Genomic DNA, 24,645 nt, shown 5'->3' with positions numbered 1-24,645 from the left:
ACGAGGGAAAAGCATATGTAATCGATTTTTTTACTAAGTTCGGAGGAAGGGGGAAAGCCCTATAATCCCGGGGGGCACGCTACGAAATCGAGCGATCAACATCGCGTTGCAAGGATACCTGCGAATACTGTTCTCTTCTCGCCGCGCCGCGCCAGTAGCGTGCGGATGGTCCTCGTACAAGTCGAGACGGTACGACGGCGGCGGCAGCAGCAGGTTGATGGATGCCGGAGTCTCATGAGAAAATCCGGGTGGAGGGGGATACGCCGCGCGACTCATCGCGGTCGTCCTCGTATACTTGACGTACAGTGGTGGCACGGCACTAGTGGTGGTACCGGACTGACGACGGTGTGGTAGTAGTAAAACGATAGTGGTAGTAGCAATGGTAGTGGTAGAAATGACGCGCTGGCGGTGCTAGTAGTAGGGTCGATTGGGAGTGGGGAACGGACGGTAGGTCCGGTCGCGAGGACGGATGGGGGTAAGTAAGTACCCTCGGTGCCACGGCGACCCTAGGTTGCCTCGACGATACCGGAGACAGAACCGGAGAGAGAAGGACAGAGCGGCGGTGGGGGAACAGGGGGGGACACCCGAGTCCGCTCGAGGGGACGACCGCGGGTGACGGAGTGAGAGAGAAAGAGAAATCGAGCCGCGAGAAAGGGAGACACGACGCGAACGGAGATAGACGAGAGAGAACGTGTGCGGGGGTGGGAGTACCCGGAGCTTGGGACACTGGTGGGGCACGCGAGGGGGACTGGATAGGGTGGGGACATGGTGGGAGAGGAAAGGGACGACAGAGGACGTTTGTCCACATTCACCCACCGATACACACGCGCTCACACGCACGCGTGCACTACCGGCAAGAAGGTTCTTTTCTGACCTCTCTCTTTTCCACTTGCTCGTGTTTCAGCGCTGGCGCGACTATCAAGCATCCACCACCAACAGCAGCAACAGCAACAGCAGCAGCAGCAGCAGCAATATGCTCAACAACAGCAGCGGCTCGGTGGTGGTGGTGGTGGTGGTGGGGCAGGTAGTGGGGATGTCGTCTCCAGCCCTCGCTCTACTGGTAGGGAGGACAAAAGCGTCGTAGGGAGGGTAAAACACCCGGCGTCGGTGACGACGACGGCGGCGGCGGCGGCGACGACGACGACGGCGACGCCGACGACGACAACGACGACGATGACGGCACCGGCGACTGGTAGTGCAGCAAGTGGAGGAGGGGGAGCTAGCGTTGGTGGAGGTGACGGCGGCGGCGGAGGTGGCGGTAGTGGTGGTGGCAGTGACAGTGGTAGTGGTGGCGGCGGTATACCCGGTGGGGATCGTAACGGCGGCGGCGGCGGCGGCGGCGGTGGTGGTGGAGGTGGTTGTGTCGGTGGTGGTGGCGAAGTCGCGGAGAAGGAGGAGAGGCCACCGGCTTCAGAGACTGTCGAGCCGACGGCCGCGTTTGACGTCGCATCCCTCGTACTCTACGGCTCGCGCGCACTGCCGATACGCCTTAAGATCTTGCTCGATCAGTTGTTCAACCAGTTGCCCCCCGCGCAAGTGACACGTATACTAGCTGCCTTCGGTTGGACCCACGAGGATTACACGCGAGGATACATACTGCAGGTGAGTTTGACACCGCCGAATTTACGCACGACACGTTTCCGCGCTCCGCGATCGAGAAGTCGTTCCTTCGCCGCGAGGTGACGGTACGTCGCGAATACATCCGCAGTACACGCGCGATACGACACGACGGGACTTTGATGTATCGTACTTGGACGCTCGCCGGTGAGACACGCGGTTGACGTTTCGCGCGCGCGACGAAGTCAGCTGCACTCCGAATCGGGACGTACGCTCGCCGAAGAGCGCGTTTTTGACTTTTGGATTACCTCCAGACGTGACAGCGACCGCCAGGAACGATCATTACCTCGGTGACATCTTCTGCGAATAAGTGCTTCGGGCACTTTGGCACCCGACATATAACCCAACGAAATCCATACCGAAGAATATTTTCGCGAACGCTGACGCGAGTCGAGACCTTTCAAACTGTCGCCGCGTTATATAACGATTGTCTTCGACAATTCCGTCTAATTAGGCATAATAATCCTCTATTCACTTTATGCGCGATGGTAAATCGATTCCTGAAATTAAACACGGACGTCAACGTGCATTAATCTCTTCGTGTCTCCGCGGATAAAAGAAATAAAACGCTTCAGTTTTACGGTGATTACACGGTGATTATAAAATACAGTCGCGTGATAAATCGGAATAAACGGAGGAACAACGAAAACGACGACAACGACGACGAAGACAAGTGAGAGCGGAGAGTTGAACGACGAACAGTGCATCGAAAGTGTCTCGTACATTGGTGTGAGTGGTGCTAAGCGACATCGGAGCAACGGTTCGAGATATCGGTACCTGAAGTCAAATACCTGCGCGGTAACATGTAAATCCTGATGGGAGTCCCGTCGGACGCATTCGCTACATCGAAGAGGACGGAAACGACGAAGGAGGAGGAGAAGAAGAAATAGAAGATCTGCTCTCGCGAGAAGGATCGACCCGCCGATCGAGGAGGCAATTTGGAGCGACGAGCGCGATCAGAGTTCGTTACGCGTCAACAAAGTGATAATTTCTCAATCCAAGATCTTCCTGGAAAAAAAGACTCAAGCTGGTTGAAAATATCCAAGTTATCGAAAGTGATGCTCTTCTGGTGAAAAAACGCTGTCACTTGAACTCGAAGTCAGCGGCTGTGCAGCTGTCATATTTTTTCAAATATGATGTTCTGAGATAAACTATTACACAAAAATGTTGCTAATTACGATGCAACTGAATTGAAATTGTAGCTACGCTTCTCCGTAAATATCGCTATCTGAGATTTCGACACTTTTGACTAAATCACGATTTCTTAATGGACAATCTTTTCATCGACATCGCAGTGATCGCAATCTACTCCAGTTTATATTTACTGCTGATTTCTGCGAGGATCGCCGTAGATCATCACGCTTTCTTTGGACCAACGAGTGAGAAATCGGAATATATTGATGGACTGTTCTTTAATCGATAGTGTGCATCGATCAGTGAGAAAACAGTGAAACTTTAACGCCGCTACTTGATCGATTTCCGACCGATGATGTCACACCTGAGACTGTATCGTCGTTTAAAATGGTGCAGTTTGTTTAAACTCGAACAGTCACTGTGAACGGAAGTTGAAACATTTCGTGAAACTACAAAGCGGTAAAAAATGTCGATCGTTTAAAATATTTAAACAAAATCGTAAATATAACACGCGCTAAACGATGCTTTCTAATAATGAATAAACGTGACGTTCAATATTAATCGAGCAGACGTAATTATACAAACGTTTAAATTGCGATTTGTAAAATTCGATTTAAAAAAAACTAATAATTGAAAAAATTATGAATCGAGAAGTGATAATGTATCACAATATCCGATCACTCAAGTGACACTTCGCGGGATAATTATCGATAAATCATTTTTGTATCATAAAATTATTATCTTTTTTTCCTTCTTAATTATTTTTTTCTTTCTCTACGGCACGTAGCGCCGGACGCGATCTGTGAGTGATTAAAATTGAAATGACATTCTGAGATAATTTTCCAATATTTCCTCGTACCGTGCTTTACTAAGTTTATCATCGCGTTGCTTTCTTGAAATAATTACCAGTATTCTTGTATTTCATAAAGGTGTCAATTTTGTGACATGTAACACAATCTGCGAGTAATCATAGAAGTGACAACAACGAAGTCATTATTCGTCGCAATGTGCTTCTACCGAGATAATAAACGGCCGACCTTGACATTCCATTGAAAAAGGACAATAATATTTATAGTAGTAATATCAATTTCATAAAAATCTCCGTCAGTCGCTACGTGCACAGCGTAAGGACTCGTAACTTACCGGGCGACCAAAACAAAGACGATATTTGAAATGACAGAACTCGTTTCAACACATCTCGCGATATAATTACCTATACTTTGATCTTGGCTCACAAGCGGTAATTGCAGTGGAGCGATGACGCATTGAGATAATTGCAGCAGAATTTCGCAGGATTAAAGCGCGATCTTCCAGCGGTCTCGCGGAGATTTTACGCGACACGTACATACAGAGAGCGCGGTGCACTTTACCCCCGCGCAACGCCCCGAAAACGCACGCGCGCGCACGACCGGTGCGTTAATCTCGCGAGGCGCGCGCGTTAGGAAACGGGGAGTATCCGTGTAAACTGAATTGCGCCGATGTCGGCGTGAAATTAAAACGTACGGGAAACCGGTTTCTCTCGCGGACGCACTTCTCGCGTACATAGGTATATACGTATATACGTATGCAACGCGCGATGCGCTTATCCGTTCGAGCGGCTCCGTTGCAAAGGCGTGGGTAACGCTGGACGTTTAATTCGGAATAAATTTTAGTCTCTCTCTCTCTCTCTCTCTCTCTCTCTCTTTATCTCTCTCTCTCTCTCTCTCTCTCTCTCTTTATCTCTCTCTCTCTCTCCCGGCGAGAGGGACGGCAGAAAGAGGGAGAAAAAGGGGGATAGAGAGAAACGCGATATCAGGGACTGTCGTTCACGCGTTCGCAAACGCACGCGACGTGCGCAAAAACCTTGGAAGAGTTTCCCGCGAAACGCACGAGGGTTGTCATTGAATGAGCGGCGCGGTGACACGTGCGGGCCATGTACGCGTGCACGCTATCGCACGCTCTCGTTTTGTTTACGTTTCGTTCCGTCGAACAAATTTAAACCGAAATTTAAGCTCGTTAGAGCTCGCGTGACGATACACTTCGAAACTCTATTAGCTCCGTACTTCTGCCGGTGCTTACGGCGGACCGTTTGTACCGCCGCGCCGTTTAGGTATTTTGTCGCCATAAGCGAGCCGGACGAGGACACGCGATTATCCGGAACGGATGTCGAAATACACGCTTCAGTAGTAATCCGTTACGTCTTTAACAGGTTCGAAGCGCCGAGATTGACACAGAGCTAACTCTCAGTTACGATAGGACCGAATTAACGTCGTAGTGCTAACGGAGAGAGTGTTTTCTAGCTACTTTCGTGATTACTGTCAAAATACAACGTTGCACGTGACATTGCAGTGAGTAAGATTTTTCAAATCAGCATTTTACGAAAATTTTACATGTGCCGCTATTTATATTTGCATTAAATAATTTTTCTAATTAATAAATAATTGATAACCATGCAATAAACAAAATCGCGAAAAAAAAATTATAATATCAAAATAAATATATTTAACTCCAATTTCTTTTATGTTCCTCGCATGGAAAATAGAAGAGAGTTTTATATGGAAATAATTGTGCGCGAAGTAATTGTAATAGTTGCCGATAATATCGATACATTTACATATCAAGTGCCTGTCAGCATATCGATTAGCTGCAAAATCCTCGTAGTCGGTTATTAGAGACGTCACGATTCTCGAGTCGCTTGATTCCGATGATCTGCGACGAAACGGTTTGTAGAGGATAGTCGAGAACTACAGGCATCCGCTTAGAATTTGCATTTCCTCGGGCCGTTGATAGCGTTTTCGCGGTCAAACGCTGCTTTATGACTCATTATAGAGGCATTTTCATCGGGTCGCTAATTTCTAATTACCCGTCTACGACGCGAAAGCATCGTTCCGAAGAGGTGATCCATCGGAAATTAAGAAACTTGTACCTCGCTTCGGATTTGCATCCTCTTTTACATCTGGCGAACTTCTTGCGGTCGAGCGCTACTTTACGGCTCGTTACCAGAATAACTTCCCCCGAGTCGCGAGACTTCCTGAACGAAGTTCAATCACGATCCGCGGCGCGCAGGTGTCACGTCAGGCGAACAATGTACGAGAAATCGAGACTTCGGGCTCTGCGCCGAATTTGCATTTCGGTACGCGAGTTTATCCGTGACCGAGCGCTGCTTTGTGACTCGAGAGGCTTCCGAGTAATATTAAGACTTCCTGAATCTGTATCGCGATAGTGTCCCTTGCTGGTGAATCCGTTATTAGAAACTCTGTCACGAGTCCTGGAATTTCTACACCGTGATCTGTAAGACGGGAAATTTACCTCGCGGTATGCAAATTATTCGCGGTATAAAGCGCCTCATGTTTCCTGACCAAACTATCTTGTTCGAGTGCACGAGACACCGTCCGCATCACGACGCGGAGCGCAATAGTGTCGAGATAAATCTTCGCCTAGTATTTGCTGTCGGAATGCATACAAGACTTTCTTAATCATGATCGATGACGTACAAGTGTCGTTTCCGCGGTACGATCCGCGAGCAACCGGGAACTCGAACCGCGCGCTCCGGATTTGCATCTGCTGTTCTGCTAGTAAAGTTTTTCGCGGTCGAGGGCCGCTTTATGGCTCGGCCACGTCGGAATGCTCCTTCCGACGAGGGGAGATCGTCGTCGTGGACGCGAACGTGGAAACGGTAAATCACAGCTCGCTGAATATGCGACGGCGATCGCCCGGTGTACGCGTCGACGAGAAGCAGTTTCGCAGTCCGTGGAGGCCAATTTCGCACGTTGCAGCTTGCGTTGTTCGGCTCTTGTCCGTTTCCGTTGCAGCGGACCCGGCCTCCAGCAACAGAGGCGAAATCAAATGGGATTTTACAGGAGCTCGGTCGGCTGCAACTTTACGACGAATACCGCGATGGAGGAAGAGGCAACTTAGGAACGCGAAATCACCTCCTTGCCGTCGTGGCAGCGCGAGATTTACGAGCGAGTTGCGCGTCGGCGAGCGAGCTGTGCGAGTCGAAAGGATCCGCGTCCTGGCGATCCTCGATCGACGACCGGAAAAATATCGCGCTGGCATCGCGATAAGCAAAGCGGACGATCTCAGAAACGAGGCTCTGACGAACAGCGCGATGACAGTAATAACTCATCAATTTAGAACCGTCTCTTTTGCGGCTCTATTAAATATTAATGTCCGGTGTTTATTGGCGACAAGTTTTAATTGTCCTATAAAGCGTCCAATTTCATTGAAATATAACAACGATAAACGCTACGTATATCCTCGGAATTGAAATTGCTAATATGTCGAAATTTCACGAGCGAAATTCTATGGTTGTGATAGAAAGAAAGATCGAGAGCAGTTTTGGTTAACTTTACGGGTATCACCGGAATCATTATCATCAAACAACATATGAATGTTGATATGCGACTATGACTCTTCACATATCTTGGCAGCAAACATCCGTACAAAGATTGGGAAGCTTGACAAATTCCTCGTCGATAAGCAACGTTTATCGGCGAATACCGATTCCGAGAGAAACGAAAGTTTTCCACGAATCGTAAAAACCGATGCATTCGTCTGATTAGTAAAAATTGAAGTGGAAACGTAAATGCGTAAATCACATAGAAATCATGTATTCGAATCGCAAAGATCCTTTTACGAATCAAACATTTTCCATGGATTTGTTATAAAGAGGCATCATTTTTTGAAATATGTATGAGAAGCGACTTTTGTTGAAATATCCATTTCAAAATAATTGTTATATTTTACTCTTAATATAATAAAGATAACGATGCTACCGGAAAAGCAATGACTTGCTCGTAATTTTTTACACAAGGATTGGCGATGAGTTTCTAAATTACCGGCGATCAAAATTAACGACTGCTAATTAATACACTTGCATACTTGAAACCGATTTAGATGCTCTCGCTACGAATGGATTCTCTGAGATGATTTTCGGCGATACATCTACCAAGGCGTTTTCAAAGAATCTCCGTTCGCCGATTGAATTCAGACAGAAGCGTCAAGGACGACGGACGAGTGGGTCCGTCATCTCGGTGGTCCAGCAATTCAGGACCCAAAACCCGTCAACGATTGCCTGACCCAGGAGCGGTCGTCATCGCGGGGTATCGCGAGGAATCGAAAGTGGCGACGTAAGGCAGACAAGGGACGGGGCAATCGGAAACCGGTAAAGATGGTAGCCCGGAGCCGATCGACCTGTCATTACTCCACCTCGATGGGAGCATGAACCAAAACCGTAAATTACAGAGCATCCCGAGCGAGCGGAGACGATTCGAGGGTACCCCGATCCAAGAACTGTTTGCTAGATGAGAGAGAGGAGCGAACGGGAGCGACGAGAAGAGAGAAAGAGAGAACATCGCGATCGATCACTTTCGGGCGGAAATGCAAAATCCGTTGCGCGCAATTGGCGAATTAAAACTTCGACATGCCATTTACGAGGCTACCGAAACGATCGAGTCGGAATGACCGCGTTCGGCGACGGCGACGGCGACGGAAGACAAACAGGAAGATATAAGTATTCGAAGGAGAAAAGGAGAAGCGGGAATATAGGGCGATCAAGAGGCAATATGATAAAAATTACAGAGCGCGAGGGCCGAAGCGGGGTCGATTTCTGACACAAAAAGCAACACGACGAGATTGTCGGACGTGATCGAAATGCGCGAGTCGAGACGTTGATCGGCGATCGTGAATATTCCTTGCACCGTCGTCGTGCGAATGACGGCGCGATTCGAGTGGTATAAATAAAACTGGGAAAGGAAACAAATGATGATTCTGTTGAACCGCTTCAACACTCGCGATACACGTCACGGCGTATATACATATACATCGGGTCCTTCTTCGCGAAAATCTAAATAAACCGCACGGGCGAAATTTATAGATATACATTTTTAGTCACAAACGTACCCTGTAGCTCTAAATCTTTTCTTCGTATTCGTTCCGCGCGCGAGCCGCAGAAGCGACTTCCAAAACGCTCTCCAAACGCTCTCTCCTACTCGCGTCTTTCTCGTGAATTCTAAAATGTAACTTTAACGAACGCGCGCGCGTGTGCGTGTATGCGTGTGCGGGAAGTATCAAAATTCCGGGAGCGTCAAATAACGCATTAACGTTTATTTGTATTAACGGTGAGCGCGCCGTTACTCATCCGCGATCCGCGGCGATACGGCTAATCGCCAACGATTGGCCGCGATGTCTCCGGCCCAGGGAAAGACGCGAGAACGGCGTTCTCGTGGACGACGGGAAACGTGTCTCGAATGTAAATCGTTCCACATGGCGCTTTGGCTCGGACGAACGCGCGCGCGCGCACGCACGCACGCACACGCTTAACGCATCAGGATGCACCTCCGGGGTGTGGATGCGTTTTCGGAGCCCGGCGCCCGAGGCGATCCTCGGGCGAATTATCCGACGATAATGTCGGCGTTAAACGTACAAGATCGAGCGATCAGAGTCACATTGTTCATCCTTCGGTCTCGTACATGGCAATTCGACCGGCCGCCAAATCGCTCGCGGCCGAAATAACTTTGTGCTCTTTCTCTTTTTCCTTTTCTCTCTCCGCTTTTTCGGGATACAATCTCTCTCGCTCTCGCCCTCGGTTTGTCACGCATTCACGATGCACGTTTGGCGTGCTGTGAACGCGACCGCGCCCGCGTTTCGAGCGAGTTTTGTCAATACGTTAACGATTAATGTCTGCGAAAATTATTCGCCGCGGCTGTTTAACGGAGTGTCACGTATGTCGGATGTATTGCCGCGAGACTTGTGCGTGGTTACGCCGGAGAGGCTCGGAACAAAAATGACGCAAGCAGAAAATAGATCAACGCGCGCATTGCGTATCGCACGTAGTTTCGAGATCGCCCTTGTAAATTATCATCTTGGCGGAGCGTGATGCAAGCGCTATTCACGGGACTTCCTCTGTCAGCTTCGAACGTAGCGTAAGAATTCGTCCTCTTATCGCATATTTTTTTCCAAACGCTCAAGATTGAACGTTGTCCAGATAATGTTCGGTGTCAGAGGAGACGAGGAATCGCGAGTGTCACGTTTAATCGAGAAATTTCGATTCCAGGAATCAGCTTTAGACTTCAACGAGATTTGCGAGTACAAGTTGACGCGCCGTCGAGGCGGAATTTTTCAAATCTGCATATTTTGACAGTTTTGTACATCAAGGAGGCTAAAATGTAATAGAAATATTATGATATATTATTAAAGCTAAATAGCGCGCACGTAGCGCGCGTCTGTAACGTCTAATGAGAAAAAAAAACTCGCGTCCGAGTCGCGAGTCGGACGAAGCCGCGAAAGGCGCCATTTTCCCGGCTTTCCTCGTCGCGCCTCCGGTGAAACTCCGAGGCGGTTGCGTCGCGGTTGCGTTTTACGACCGTGCCGGCGACCGACGGGTTTTCTCCTCGCGATCGTCGCGTCGCTAACGAGTGCGCGCGCCCGCGCGCGTAAGTATAAAGTCGAAATAAAACGGCGCAGTTGCCGCGGCCCCGCGACAAAGAGCGCGCGAGGGAGCGTGAGTCAAGGGGGACAACAAACGCGGAAGAGGAGCGAGAGGGACAGAGATAGAGAGGTGGACGGAGGATAGACGCAGGTAGCTGCAATCCAATTTAGCGGCGGATATCCAGCGCCGAGATCTTTACGATTTCTACCCACGAATAAGACAGGGCCCACTTACCGTGAAATCATATGCAGTGTCCAGTCACGGATGCCATTGCCGCCGCCGCCGCCGTCTCCTCCTTTTCCTCCTCCTCCGCTCCACGAAGTTCCTTCGCCATCGCGCCGATCGCCGTCGCCGCCGCCGCCGCTTCTTTCGCGGTGAAAACCAAACTGCGTCGTACTCCGCGCCGGTCACCGCGCCGTCAGATGGCGCCACCAACTGGAACGATTTGGATCCGCGCCGATGCGCCACGTACCGCGGGCTGTAATCAGCGTCGTTATATCTAACAAATTAATGATTTTCGTAAATTGCAAATTGTTTGTTCTTAATTTACCAAAAAACTGAAACTTTTCCAGAATCTAAATCGCGCGGTTGATTTTTTAAAATAATTAATTGGCGCTCGAAGAATTCCATCATTTAAATAATTTTCTTGGTGCAACTTGTCGATCGTTTCTTTTTTTTTAATGTTCCTTAACGATAACAGTCTCGTTATCAATTGACGACTAATGATACAGAGTAAACAATATACAGATACAGGGAATTGCGTGAACGACGCGAGAATTACGCGAGTCGTACGCGCGGGACACGAGGTTTGAGGGAAACGTAATGAGCGAGCAAGTAAAACGAGGTTTATCTTACTTCTCCGGCTCTCGTAATTATCTATTATGCAATAACGCGGTAATGGTTCGCGTCTTGTTCTTAACGCCTCCTTTATTCCCGGGTACCACAGCCACCAAAGTTCCCAGGATCGCGCGTCGCGTTTTCGTGCACGTCTCCGCGAAGCACTCTCAGACGCACGTTGTGATTTAAATTAACTGTGCACCTATCCGAATTTAATTAAAGGCACCTTGAGCTTTTTCTAAACAACGCAGGTGGTCTTCGAACGTATATACGTTTCGCACTCGGTGTAATCGTCGCGTATTTATCTCGCGAAGTTTCGATTAAAAATCTGTGATTTTACACGCCGGAAAACAAGAGAGTCTTTCAATATTGTCGATATTTCCAAACCGAATGTATATTTTAATAAAAGTTTAATCTTGTTAATAAACGGGTTGTTCTTCTCTTACAAAATAATTGTATACAATACATTGTTCGAAATAAAACTTTTCAGATACGGAGCTTTAGGATTTGAATTCTGTTTACACCGGATAATTTTTAATCTATAAAAGAGAATAATTTTTCATTTGAATGTTAAGTTTTTTATTAAAGCAGAGCGCAGAAGTCGGAAGAGATTTTCCTGGTTTTAAATATTAAATTCTATTCGTGAGAAGTTTTTCTAATTTTTTAACATTAAATTATTCTTATTAATTCTATTATTATTATTACTGTAATTATTAAGATTGAAGTGTATATTCGAAAGATGTACTATAATGAGGATTCTCCGTCTTTGGCTTTTCCTCGTCGTGAGACCTCTTTTACACCGACCTCGCCCACACTCATTTCGCGTCCTATCGGACACGCGGGAGCACACGGAACGGCGAAATTCCACGCCGCGGAATTTGTAGGAGGTGGCGAGAAGGAGAGACGCGCGGGATGTGGGATGGGAGGGAAGGTCGAGCGTTGTCGGAGCGGCGGGCCTCATTCGCGTGCGGGATTAAAATTCGAGTCCCACGGTATACGGTAGTCGTTGCGTTTCTCTCAGACACGACCGTCCCGGGTCCTTTCACGTAAGGACGAGAGAGGCGCGTTTAAGCGCTTCGCGGAACCCTTTTTTTTCCAGTCTTCTCTCCTCCCTCCACCCCTGAACGTCACGCACGTGTGTATGGCGCGGACCACGGCAGTATACACGGCGACGCACACACGCGTCGAATCCTTCGTGAAATAGCGGATCTATGGGAAAAGCATCCTCGGCCTTCGAGAGATCACCTCTCGAGGATCGACGGCCGCTAGAAATGATGATGATGAATGCGTAAAGTAGAAAATCGTGACGTAAAGACTCTCGTCGGAATCTAGCACGCGTTCCTGTTTCCTTTTTTTTTTCGATTACAAGATCTCGTGATGATGATACGAAGAGCGACACGAATTTTCAAGCAAAAATCGAGACGATTGTAATTTCGACGAGTTCAAACCTCGCCTATATCACGATAGATACGCAGGAGAGAGAAAATCAACCTCCTCGCCAAACGAAGACACCTTCCTCTCAGAAAAGTTACAAGTTTGACAGGATAAAGTATTTCTCGCCGAGCCACAACGAAATTACGCTAACGGAATCGAATTGCGAAATCCTGCATCTTGTTCGATTAGCACCGCGTGCCAAGCAATTTACGTAACTTTCAATAGAGCGAGATACCGTTGCGGCGCCCGGATTTTGTCGCCCGGTGATCGACAACGGGAGATGATGAATTAACACGCGCACAGAAAAGAAACGGCGTGACGATATCTCGCGGTCATCAAATGCGCGTCAAAAAATCTTGAAATTGCACGGAGAGACGAAGACGAAGAGAGAGTGTGTCGCGCACTTCGCGGACACGCTGAGAAACGGTGTGACATTACTCCGCGCCTCATCAGGCAGATAATCTATGCGATCTCCTGAGAGAAAATAATACGCGACATACGCGACGGTCGCAGCTGTCGTCGCCACGTGAGGTTTAAATTACCGTCGGCGAGAATAAAAATCGGAAAATTACACTTTGCAATGTAGCGGTACGTTACGAGCGTCATTCATTGTCTTTCCATATGCTTTCAATTATCCTCTGCTGTGCGTTGTTTCAATACCGTCCACCGTTTGTCGTGTGCGAGCGTCGTTTAACATTTTTATGAAAAATTAATTTTTGCTCGTCTCCAATGCACCGTGCGTGAGTGTCTCGTAAATTAAATTCGCTTGTTGAACATCTCTCGTTCGCACAAACGCGCGATTTAGAAGAATACAAACTATTTGCCATATTAATTGCTGATATATTGGCATATTTCGTAAATATCTTCTGATTTATTGACGTAGCTCTTCAATAGAACTATTTGATACTCCAAGTACTACTCTATCTTCTCAGATTCTTCACAATTTGGACCCACTTGTCTTCTTTTCGTATTAAACCGATCAAAATTTTAGACTACCTATAATACGAAACTGTATTGTTTCTTGTGCGGTTTGTAGATACTGTTTACTTAACAAAAAAAAAAAGAATGTTTTACAAACAGCGAGTCTCTTTGCGAGACCGAGGTACCAGTCGAATACCATGACAGCGCCGAATCGATTCTATCAGGGAGAACAAAAACTTCGTGGCAGTGCCTATTATATCTGCCGGCGCGATCGCCGACATTCTTTATTTTTGCGGTTGGCCCGGGGCGAAAAATAACGACGTCGTTCCCGCGGATCGAATCCGGAGTGTCGGCCGGCGGTTACACGGCGCGCGGCGGTGTGTCCGCCGCCGCTGCCGCCGGCGAGTGCGTCGTCTCTCGTTCCCGGTCGTGTGCGTGCGATATACACGGCGGCGCGTGCGCGTGCTTGAAGAAATATACAACTGGACGCGAGCGCGAAAAGCGTCGCGGCGCTGGGCGTCCTGCGTTACGTCGAGCTCCGTCGGAATGCGTAAATATACAAGCTGCGAGGCGAGAAAGAGCGAGCGAGAGAGAGAGAGAAAGAGACAAACTTGCGCTCTATATACACGGCCACCCTGAATTTATAAGAAGCCGTGACTCCACACGAGCGCGATACGTGACGTCCGTGTGAAACGTCGAAAGCGTATCGCTAGATTTAATGTTCCTCTCGGCAGGATGCGTATCTCACCGAGAGAGGCCGAGACGAAAAGTTTGACCTTTGTCGAGTAACACGATCGCGAAATCGCGACGGAGAAACAGGGAACATCCGGTTTTCCAGTAACGTTTACCCAGCGGAAACAAAAGAAATCGCACGAACGAATTAAAATGGCACTTACACATAGAAAGATTTTTGTACACATTTCTCAACACCAAATATTATCATTTTCGATAATCTCTATATTTTCATACGAGCATCAATTTTGTACGAAGGCTCTCAGTTTCCAGCGAAACATAAAATTAATTCTGAGATTGACTGGAATTTGCCGCGAGATCAGATTATTCATGTCGCTGAGGTTTTCAGCGCAGCATAATGACAAATCGCTAAAACTCGATCCGCAAAAAGCGGATCGTTAATAGTTGGGTACGCGAGAGAGGAAGACAGATCGAGAGTATGTGTATACATATCCGTCGGGATGCAAGGTTAAATCCTTAACGCGTTTAAGTGCAATCTCGCTTGGCTAACAGGCGAAGCAGAACTAATTACCCGCTACATTAAGCGTCATCAATCAAACCTTTTTATTTATCAGCCGTTTTTTGCGCATTCCATTTCACAAAAGTAACGGAACGCGAACGGGACGCGTGACCTTCTACGGTTGACAATATAGGAAGCGTTTTTTTTTTTATCGCGGCGTGTAATTACGGTCGAATAAGGATAAACGTTCCCCGTCCACCGTCGGCAATTGTGCGAATTGATCGACGATATCGCGTGTTCTTTACCGCGTGATTTGCGCATTTACGTAATTTCCCGCATAGGCTAAACAGTGTAATCTTGAGTATACCGTCGGTTTACGAACGCCGCGAAGAATGTCGTAGGAAACCGCCTCGGAAAAATTCTCTGTCCTTTATTTTATCACACTTTTATAGCGTTTTTCACTGGCAGAGCTGGTGCGCAATCAGTGCGCACATTAAAGCCGTTGTACACTGATTTAATCTCTAATATTTAAAGTAAAATGCAAATATTTCGACTGATAAAATACCCAGTACATATTTTACCAAACAGTGCAATAAAGAATATTGAGGATTTCATGATTTAACCCGTTTATATTAAACATACACTTTACGTTGGTTTGTGTACGACGGCTTTAATGTACACTGAATGCGCACCAGCTCTGCCAGTGAAAAACGCTATTATACTACAAATTCTGCTCAAAAGTTTTAAAAATTTATAACTAATAACTTTAATTGATTTTGATTAATTTTCTCACAAGCGAACTTATATAAATTAGTGTAATTTTTGTTAACGCAATTTTTCACAATTAAATAAGTCGCTGCAATTATCTCGTCGCGTCGACGGAACGATTCTTTTGAGTTCTAAAAGTTTAATCCTTCTCGTCTTCTGTTCGCAGGACTCGCAGAACGGCCCGGTGCTGGACCGATGGAGTATCTGCTCGGCTGAGGAGGAACCGCTGGTCCTGCAGCAGTTCCTCAGGTTCGCCGAGACGCGTCCCTTTGTGCAGCAGCTGCTGCTGGCCGCCGGAACGCCGGGTACGGATGCTATGTCACCAAGCAGACGACCTTCGCCACCGACGATGCCACTAGCACATCTGCCACCTCCGTTGCATATGCTTCACTGTGGCCTACCACCGCCGGGTTCCCGGCTGCCACCTCCGCTACCACCTCCGCCGCCGCCGCCGTCGTCGTCGTCGATCTCGCATCCCTCGATGTCGCCAACGGCGCAGAAGCACTACTCCTCGTCGACGGGGAATTCCGGCGGCGGTGTCAGCAGAGCGAACTCGCCTCCGCGCTCGTTGGACTCGCATCTAACGGTATCGCCATTGAATCGGCTGCAGAGCATGCAGCCGTTCGACTTCCGGAAGCTTGGCACCCTCGGACTGCCGGCGTTCCCGCCGTTACCGCCGCCGCCCCCATCCGCGGAACAGATCCTGCAAAATCGAAAGTCCATGAGGAATCCACAGAGTCCCCATAGTCCGCCTCATCACTCGTCCGCGGCGTCGCAACTGCAGAGGCCGCACATGCCGGTCGCGCCAATCTCTTCGTCGGCATTGACCTTCGGTCATCCACTCTCGGTTGCAGTTTCTTCCGGGGCGCTACCACCAAGCTTTCCAACGCACTTCCCGCCACCACCGATGGGCAAATCACCCGGCAGCATCGGCGGCGGACTTACCGTGCCCGGGGACGTGCACAGCGGCGGCGAGAAGAGCAGCGATTTCGGCTCGGAGGAGGACGAAGACGACGATGAGAACTCCGACAGCGCGTTGAACCTCAGCAGACGAGACTCCGCTATGTTGAAGCACGGGATTTCCTCCGAGCAACGGCATCCACCGCCGTTATCGCTCCAGGCCACACCGTTGGGCAGGCCGCCCGGTATACCTGGCAGGAAACCGCACTCTCCGGGCAAGCGACCGGGCAGCCAATGGGGCGCCGCCGCGAACATGCCGCCGAACCTCGGCACACCCTTCATCAATCCCACCACCGGCAAGAAGCGCGTGCAATGCAACGTCTGCCTGAAGACCTTCTGCGACAAGGGCGCCCTGAAGATCCACTTCAGCGCGGTGCACTTGCGCGAGATGCACCAATGCACCGTCAAGGGCTGTAGCATGATGTTCAGTTCGCGCAGATCGCGCAACCGACACTCCGCGAATCCGAATCCAAAGCTACACTCGCCGCATCTACGTCGCAAGATTTCACCGCACGACGGTCGCTCGTCCATGGCGCACGCCTTGGTACTGCCGCCGCAGGTGGGACTTCCAGTACCAGCTACCGGACTGAATCATCTGCCCTTCGGCACGTTTCCGTTGCTCACACCGCCGCCGGATCTCCGCTCACCGGCGTCGCTGTGCGCGCTAGACTTCAAGCATCTAGATTTGTCGTCGCAGGCTGGTCAGGGTAGACCGTACGACGATGCGCTGCAGCAAAGAATGTCGAACACGTGTCTGTCGACGACCACGGCCTCGACGACGATGCCGGTGCCGATGTCGAGCGTCGCGGCGATCACGACCACAACAATGGCGCGAGGTTCGTATTCCGGTGGCGGCGCGTCCATTAGCGCGGTCTCGCCGTCCACTCAGGCGTCGTCCATGATACCAGAGGGTGAAGAGGACGATGACGACGACGACGGCGGTATCGTCGTAGTCGCAGAAGACGAGACCAGCAATCTGCCATCTAGGTTGCAGCGTGCCGACGACGACGAGCAGCCGGCCGACTTCAGTCTGGCGAAGCGGCCGAAGCTCTACTTCGGCGACATCGCCGACGAAGACATCGCCAGTAATCCCGACAGCAACGAGGACAACGATTCGATGGGCACGATCGACCAACAGCCCTTCTCCGTGAACCAGCACTCGCTCAACTCGAGTTCCTTCCACAGCCGGGGCGTGCGCAAGAGGAAATCTCAGCATCCCACGAGGTGCGCTGTGCCGGCGGAAGTGCACTCCTCGTCCACCGATGGCGACTCTTCCAACGACGAGGAGCAGCGAATTCAACGGCGGTGTCTGTCGGACGGCATCGTCGCGCCAATAGCGGATTTTCAAAATCAACCGGAGGACATGTCGATGTCGAGGCTCGAGGCGGAGGAGCGGAAGATGCTTCCCGGCTCACCAAAGAATCAAAAAGGTGGCTTTCACGATCGCGAGTCGAACTCGCGCTCTCCGGACGTCGGCAACAGAGAGCGCGAGGTGGCAGCTAGCAATCGACGCGACACACTCTCCTCTCAAGACAACGTGGAGGAGTTACCTCAGGACGAGCCGCGTGACTTAAGTTCGAGGGCGAGCTCGGTTAAGTCTCCGAAACGGCAGATTACCCCGGAACCAAAGAGCGACAACGCGCCGTCGTCGAGTACGACATCGAGCGGGGCGACGACGGTGACGACAACAACGACAACGACGACGAAGGATCCTGACGCGACGTTGTCGGAACTGAAAGATCGACGACTGAGCGCGGAAAGCGACGAGACGACGACGAGGGTGAAAGACGAGACGATCGCGAAAAAGGAACACGCCGAGGTGACGCAGGAGGACAGAAGGCCGACGAGCAACGAGGTGCACCAGGAGGACGAGGAGGACGACGATGATGAGCCCATGGAGGAAGTCGAGGAGGATGAGGAGGAGGAGGAGGAGGTGGACGACGCGCTGCGCAATCAAGAAGGTGAGCGTCCCGATGATCCCCCCCGTGCCCCGAGCTCGGTCGACAGCCGTCCGACGACAGCCGACGACCTCTCCCACGACTCCTCGACCAACACTTTGCGTCAACTCGAGTCCTTGTCGCAGGGTCGATGCGCGATGCCGTACGCCGAGACGCAGCGGGAGGTTTCGAGGTCTGGCCGCGGCTCTACCAGCCCTATCAGCCTCACGACCCACCAGGAGATCACCATGGACAACTCCTCACGTGGCTCTCGTTCATCCAGCGCCTCACCCTCCACAGCGGCCATGGATACGGACAATAGCCTGATCACGTACGCGCGCTACGAGAACGGCGGCTTTGTCAGCACCCAGGAGGTGCCGCTCGACCGTGAGAATCCGCGCCGTTGCACCGCCTGCGGCAAGGTCTTTCAGAATCACTTCGGCGTAAAGACCCATTATCAGAACGTCCACCTCAAGCTGATGCATCGCTGCAGCGTGGACGGCTGTAACGCGGCCTTTCCCTCGAAACGATCTCGCGATCGCCACTCGGCGAATCTCAACCTGCACCGGAAACTGCTATCGACCTCGTCGAGCCCGCCACCACTTTCCTCCAGCCTGCCGCCGAGCCTGTCACCGCGCGTCGACGACTCGCAGATGAATCCGCTGCTGCACAACGAGTTTCTGGCAAGACTCTACGCGGATGCTAGTATCGGCGCGTTGGGTGCATATCCCTTAGCACCCGGACTGCCATCCGCGGTCGACCTGGCAGCTCGGATACCACCGCCGCACCCGCTCCTGCTGCCGCCGCATCTCGGCGCCACGTTCCCGGGTCTGTCCTCATTCGCGTCTCACTTAGCCGGCCTGAACGGCCTCACCCATCAACATCTAAATCACCTGACGAGACTGACCCAGGAGCAGGGAAACAGGCACGCGTCCGTCTCAGGCTCGCCCGTGTCCTCGCCGGGCTCGGACGATCGCAAGGAGGAGGTCAGGTGCACCGTACCCGGGTGCGAGCGGGTCTTCGGCTCCCGGGCCGTACGGGACGCGCATTCCAGGGACCCTCAGGCTCACCGTGACCTGCCGATCTTGTCCTCTAGTAGCGGCTCGTGACCGATCTCGTTCTGCGGCCGCAGACACGATTATTATCCTCTACTGTGATGCCAAAATCTTAACTCGGCGACTCGATTCGGCCGATCGATCACCGATGATCTCGTTTTTGATTAGGATCGGCAGATCTAGACGCGGTCTTCCCCACGAACGGGGCACGCTCGTTGCCCCTATTCAAACGTTCCATTCGAACGTGCGTAAAAACGTGCAATATCGAGCGGAGTGCGTGCAGAATGATCGAACCATCAACGTGGCCGACATGAAGCGGTCTCGTTGATCAACGCCTGCCCATGGAGTAAACGAGCCAGTTCCAATGCGGTAATATCTGCCTGCCAGTTCTTCCCATTTCTCAGACTTATACGTCAGAACGCAACACGCGAGTTGTTGGGCTAATCTAGTCAATTTGGAAATCTCGATTTCGTGCGTTGTCGGAAACGACGGTAGTAGTCGCGCGCTGAATTGCTGCCGGTTTATTTTGCTCGATTAATCGGACTAACATGCAAACTATTATGTGAACTAGCATCAATCTTTAAACTCGTAATAATGATGTTGAATTATTAAATCAAGAGAAATTTGAAGACCGCATACGTTTGACGAACTAAATTTTTCAAAAGAAACAAACGATTATTATAGATTTTTATTTGAACTGGAATGTTTTTTTGTAATGATACGCGGAAACACATAGCATAACACAAACTTATTTTCGCTTTTTGAGTAAAATTAGATAATTTTAGTTTAAAATTGAAAAATTAGAATCTATACTTAAATATTTTATTATTTGTAATGTTTAAAGGAGAAACAATTTATTATTTATTCACTTTTGTGGATAACTTATTTATTTAATTTATTTAAATTTTATTGTAATTGTATAAAAAAAGTTCTTATTTCTATATTTTTATATGAATTGAATTTTTATTGAATTGTAAAATCAATGTTTTTAATCATGGAAGAATAATAATACACTAGAACATAATTATATGTTTAAATAACTTTTCTTCACTAAAAAAAAGTAGTATGAGATTCGGGAGTACTATATGTAAAAATATATTAAAATTATTTTTTCATTGCAAAAACAAAAATTGTGTTGTGCAATAGCATTGAAACCTTTGTTCATGAAGTCTGCTGGATGAAAACACAGAATCTGAAAATTTTTGGAAAAAGATTTTATGGGACTTCTGATTCTCTTGATTTAATCATCCGGTAAAAGTGTTTTCATATAAAAACGTGTATAAATATATATAATTATATACATATATATTTTTTTATTCAAAAACCTTTTGCCGGGTATAGAGCGAACGCACGGTGCAGCGCGCGAACGTATCCACAATATATCTCTTTTCGTACTGTTATGAAGAGTCGCATTGTAAGCACTGGCTGGCATAAAAGTTCAGGATTTGACTGGTCGACTAAACTGCCTGACTTTGAAGATCTCCACGTTCGCGTGGCGTGCGATCATTTCTTCTACGAGCGCGACGCCGAGAAACCGACGACGGAGCATGGCGAACCGTCGAACCCTCGATGGCCGCGTGTTGTTTCGTCTGTCCGATCGTCGGGGGTTAACTTAACATAATCAGGGGTGAAAGAGAGGGTCGTCGGAGGGGGCGAGAACGGAGGACGAAAACGTTAGAGAAGAGCGGGACTGAGTCCCCGGTCCCCGAAGGGCTAATTTCATCATCGTTGTGATAACGTAACGTTAGCGAATAACGCCACTATTTAACCAGTAACCAATTACTACCGCTGTATATAATAAACAGACCTAGTACCTTTCGGTGTAAATGCGTAAACTATATCATGACTAAGTTCTACCAACGCGCGCCCGACGCGATGCGGTTAACGACGATTAGTTTTGTAAATGTGAGAGTGAGTGAGAGAGAGAGAGAGCACGTTGTCGAAGGGAAGGAGGGCGACGTGTGTCATGTCGCGACAACGGCAGCTAGAAGGAAATGCAATCTTAGTTTAAGGAGAGGGAGCACCCTCGAGAGCTCGAAGGCTGAAAGGATGGGGACGGTCGGGCGTTCGGTATTGATAGACGAGTGGATCGACCAGCAAATCAAAGCGACGGCGTCTCGCGCTAGATAAATGAGAATAGATAGATTTTATTTATTGTTCCCTAGAAATCCCATACACAAAACGCATACACACACACACACACACACACGAGACAAAGTCATACACAAAAATACATACGCACACGTACACATGTACATCAATACATTGTATCCGAGCGGCCAGTAGCGGGCACTGCCGCGCGTAACTTCCTCCTCTAGAACTTGTAAAATCGCGTTGTCGTTTTTACGTGGCGAATCAATTGGTGCCGGAGGTTCGCTCCCGTCGTTACACGTTGAGGAAAGAAATCACCCGGAATCAATTTCGGAATTCAAACGGGAGCGCGAACCTCTCCCACGAGACGATTTGGTTGTACATATATACTTTATTTTCGTATCTATACATATATAAATAAATAAATATAAATAAATGAATATATATATGAATATAATTTGGCGATGCGCATCGATGTCGCGGCGCGCGCGCGCGAAATGTTCTTCGGGAACGTACACGTACGCGTGAAAAACAGACGCGGAACGCGTTTTTCTACGAGCCTTCGATCCTACGTTTTGCATTTCCGCCTCCCGAGAGAGCGAGCAAAGTTCCCTCTTCTCCCGCGACACACACGACGAAACCCTACTACTATTACGCATTAAGAGCGAGCGAGATTTACAATTGTAATTATGTATAAACCGAATGCTACGATGTATATTATAGATCGATTATAAAAAACACACTCATCATTATGAAAATAAATACCTATCAAAATTAATCCCCCCGCTGTACATGCGTTCTTCTTTTTGATCTTTTATTATCCCGTTATTATTCCCGAAATAGTGGTGCTACATTGTCGATAACAATCTAAAATGCAGCTTCGTAGCACGTGCGTGTTTGTTATTTATTTATGGAAAGTATAAATTTAATATTTAGATTGAAAAGTAGAAAGGTTTTTGGGAAAAAAATATGCTGCTCGAGCAGGTGATCTAGATTTATATCTCTGTTTCCGCCTTGACGAAAGAGTGGGCAGCACTTCATCGAGCTTTCGGGACGTCGACAGGAACAGATATACGTCCGCGCGTGCAAAAATAAAAAACGAGGGAAAAAAATAAATTTCACCACGCCCACGCGCGCTCTAACGTGGGTCGACCTCGTTTTCGCGGAAAGAAGATCCTTTGCTAGCGATGCCGGATCGTTTATCAGAGGATCTCGCGGGCGTGCACGTGCACGCCTACTAATCCGCGAGCCTCACGAAGAACGGAATCGCCTCGATGGAAGGGTTGTTCTCGGTCTCGACGCCGAAAAGAATCACATTCGCGATACGACGATGGGTCTCTATGGTCAGCTCAGTATTTAAGTTTGCTACAAACATTTACGATTATGATAATGTAAGAATAATACGTGCCTATGTATATGTACAAAACAAAGCTTTGAGACACTAATACAACTTCAATCAGCATTATGGCATTAATATCAATTTATTCCTGCATCTATTACTGGTAGAACTTGCATTTATTTTAATGCAAAGCATGATTTTTTAATTGAAAGAAATCAATACACAAATAAAGAATAATATCACGGGCTATATTTATGTTATAATATAAACCAATAAAGTAAAACTTTTTTTTAAATACTAAGAAATTAATGGCAATACGCAGAATGAGGGATTGGACAGCGCTGGAAAACTGTGGAGAATGCAATTATAATGTTTTGCATCGGGCACGAAAACAGCTAATTATGTCTCTTATTGCAAACTCTTGACAAACGATTATATGTTTGCAGATCGACTTGAAGAACGCCCCTCCCGTATTCGGGGCCCGACAGCTCAGAAATCGCTCGCCAATAACTTCACCATTGTCACGCTAAAATTCCCTTCGCAAAGGCGAAACGACAGGCCGACACCGTAGCGGACCACGGTAATTAGAAGTGTCTCGCGTTCGGGCCCACCCAAACGAGACGTTTAATTACACATAAACGCCAAGCGCGCGGGCCCCCTCGTCCTCCGGAGCAAGAGGACGCACGAGAAGACCCGGTATCGCAACCCCGCTCGTCCCCCGCTTGGACCCCCGGCCTTTAATCGGCCAGGTGGATTAGATTAGGACCCTTCGATTCTCGTGCTAACTTAGGGTCCCGACTGGAGACTTAATAACTGGTGCACGAAATCGAATCCCGACTGGGCTTCAAGTGATGGTCTGAAACTTGAATCACGATGCAGAAGTTAGAGACTTGAAAACGTCTCCTTGCTACGCTTTGTTTACGGTTCCTGTGAAGTTAAACCTTGAAAAAGAACGTGCAATGCATATTAATTGTATAAACCATATAATAACAAATTAAATAATTAAGTTATTTGTATGGCTGATGAAAATAATAATCAGCATTGTAAATGTGCTATTTGTAGCGATCACGTTTTTATCCTCCCATTTTTAATTGCTAATCTAATATCTCTTCGTGTGAATCCCCTCTGGACCACTTGATTTCTTTACGTTTAGCGGATTTCAAAATTGATTTAAAAATTATTCGAAAAGCTTTTTTTTTAATGCAAATTTAAGGTAAAGCTTCTTCGATGTTTCTATATTATTTCTTTTTCTCTTACTCCCCTGCCCTCTCTATTTCTTTTTTTTTCTATTTGTAAACGTATACGTAGCACCGACGACGTGCGCGAGATAAATGGATTTAGCGTAGCTTCGACCTTACCGAGTACGCGCTCGCTCGGCTGAAGCTTTATTCTACCACCTCTCTCGACGCTCTCGTGCGCACGACAGGTGCAGCGTGGGAGAACGAGGGTGGGAAGGCGGAGGTAGGTGCACGGTCTCGCAGGGAGCTCGCCAGGGAGGAGGGAAAGGGAGGCCAGAGGGGACAAGGAGAAGGAAGGTAAAACGAACAAAACGGCAAGAGAGAAAAGGCGGTCTCCTCGGTTAGGCGTCGACTCGCCCATCGATCCCCCCGCGTAACCCCCCGTCGCTGTGTACCCCCGGTCCATCGCGTCCTCCGCGGATGCCTCACCATCACTCTCGCGTGGTCGACTCCGAACTGGCTGATCACATTCGTGACAAAGAAACTCGTGATAAACAAAGAATAGATAGGAAAGGAGATTGAATTGACATAATCTCGTTGTTTCAAGTTTAATCTAATATCACGGCGTTATTCTATTAGGATGGAATAATAATTTTGTACAGGTTACACATTTATAGTGTAACAATAATATATAATAAGTATCATATGAAAAAAGCTAAAATAATAAAGGCCAATGCACTAATTGTAAGTAAACGGATAAGTTAATCAAGC

The 24,645-nt window shown here is 48.5% G+C and overlaps 1 protein-coding gene and 1 long non-coding RNA gene across 2 annotated transcripts in view; one reads left to right on the top strand and one right to left on the bottom strand.

Annotated features, from left to right (window-relative positions):
* Positions 1–15,471, bottom strand: part of LOC139818767 (uncharacterized) — a 150,383-nt gene extending 134,912 nt beyond the window's left edge. Inside the window, exon 1 of the long non-coding RNA XR_011733512.1 lies at positions 10,397–15,471. This is a non-coding gene — a long non-coding RNA (uncharacterized lncRNA). The remainder of the gene's footprint in view (positions 1–10,396) is intronic.
* LOC139818766 (uncharacterized) overlaps positions 1–22,135 on the top strand; it is a 236,510-nt gene extending 214,375 nt beyond the window's left edge. The window contains exons 4-6 of the mRNA XM_071787654.1: positions 905–1,204; positions 1,355–1,602; positions 15,481–22,135. Coding sequence (XP_071643755.1) covers positions 905–1,204; positions 1,355–1,602; positions 15,481–19,320 — 4,388 coding nt within the window. The 3' untranslated portion in view covers positions 19,321–22,135. The remainder of the gene's footprint in view (positions 1–904; positions 1,205–1,354; positions 1,603–15,480) is intronic.
* Positions 22,136–24,645: the final 2,510 nt, after the last annotated feature.

The sequence above is a fragment of the Temnothorax longispinosus genome, chromosome 9, assembly GCF_030848805.1.
Source record: "Temnothorax longispinosus isolate EJ_2023e chromosome 9, Tlon_JGU_v1, whole genome shotgun sequence".
Lineage (NCBI taxonomy): Eukaryota > Metazoa > Arthropoda > Insecta > Hymenoptera > Formicidae > Temnothorax > Temnothorax longispinosus.
The sequence above is the reverse complement of the archived record's forward strand: the minus strand, read 5'-3'. Positions and strand labels throughout refer to the sequence as shown.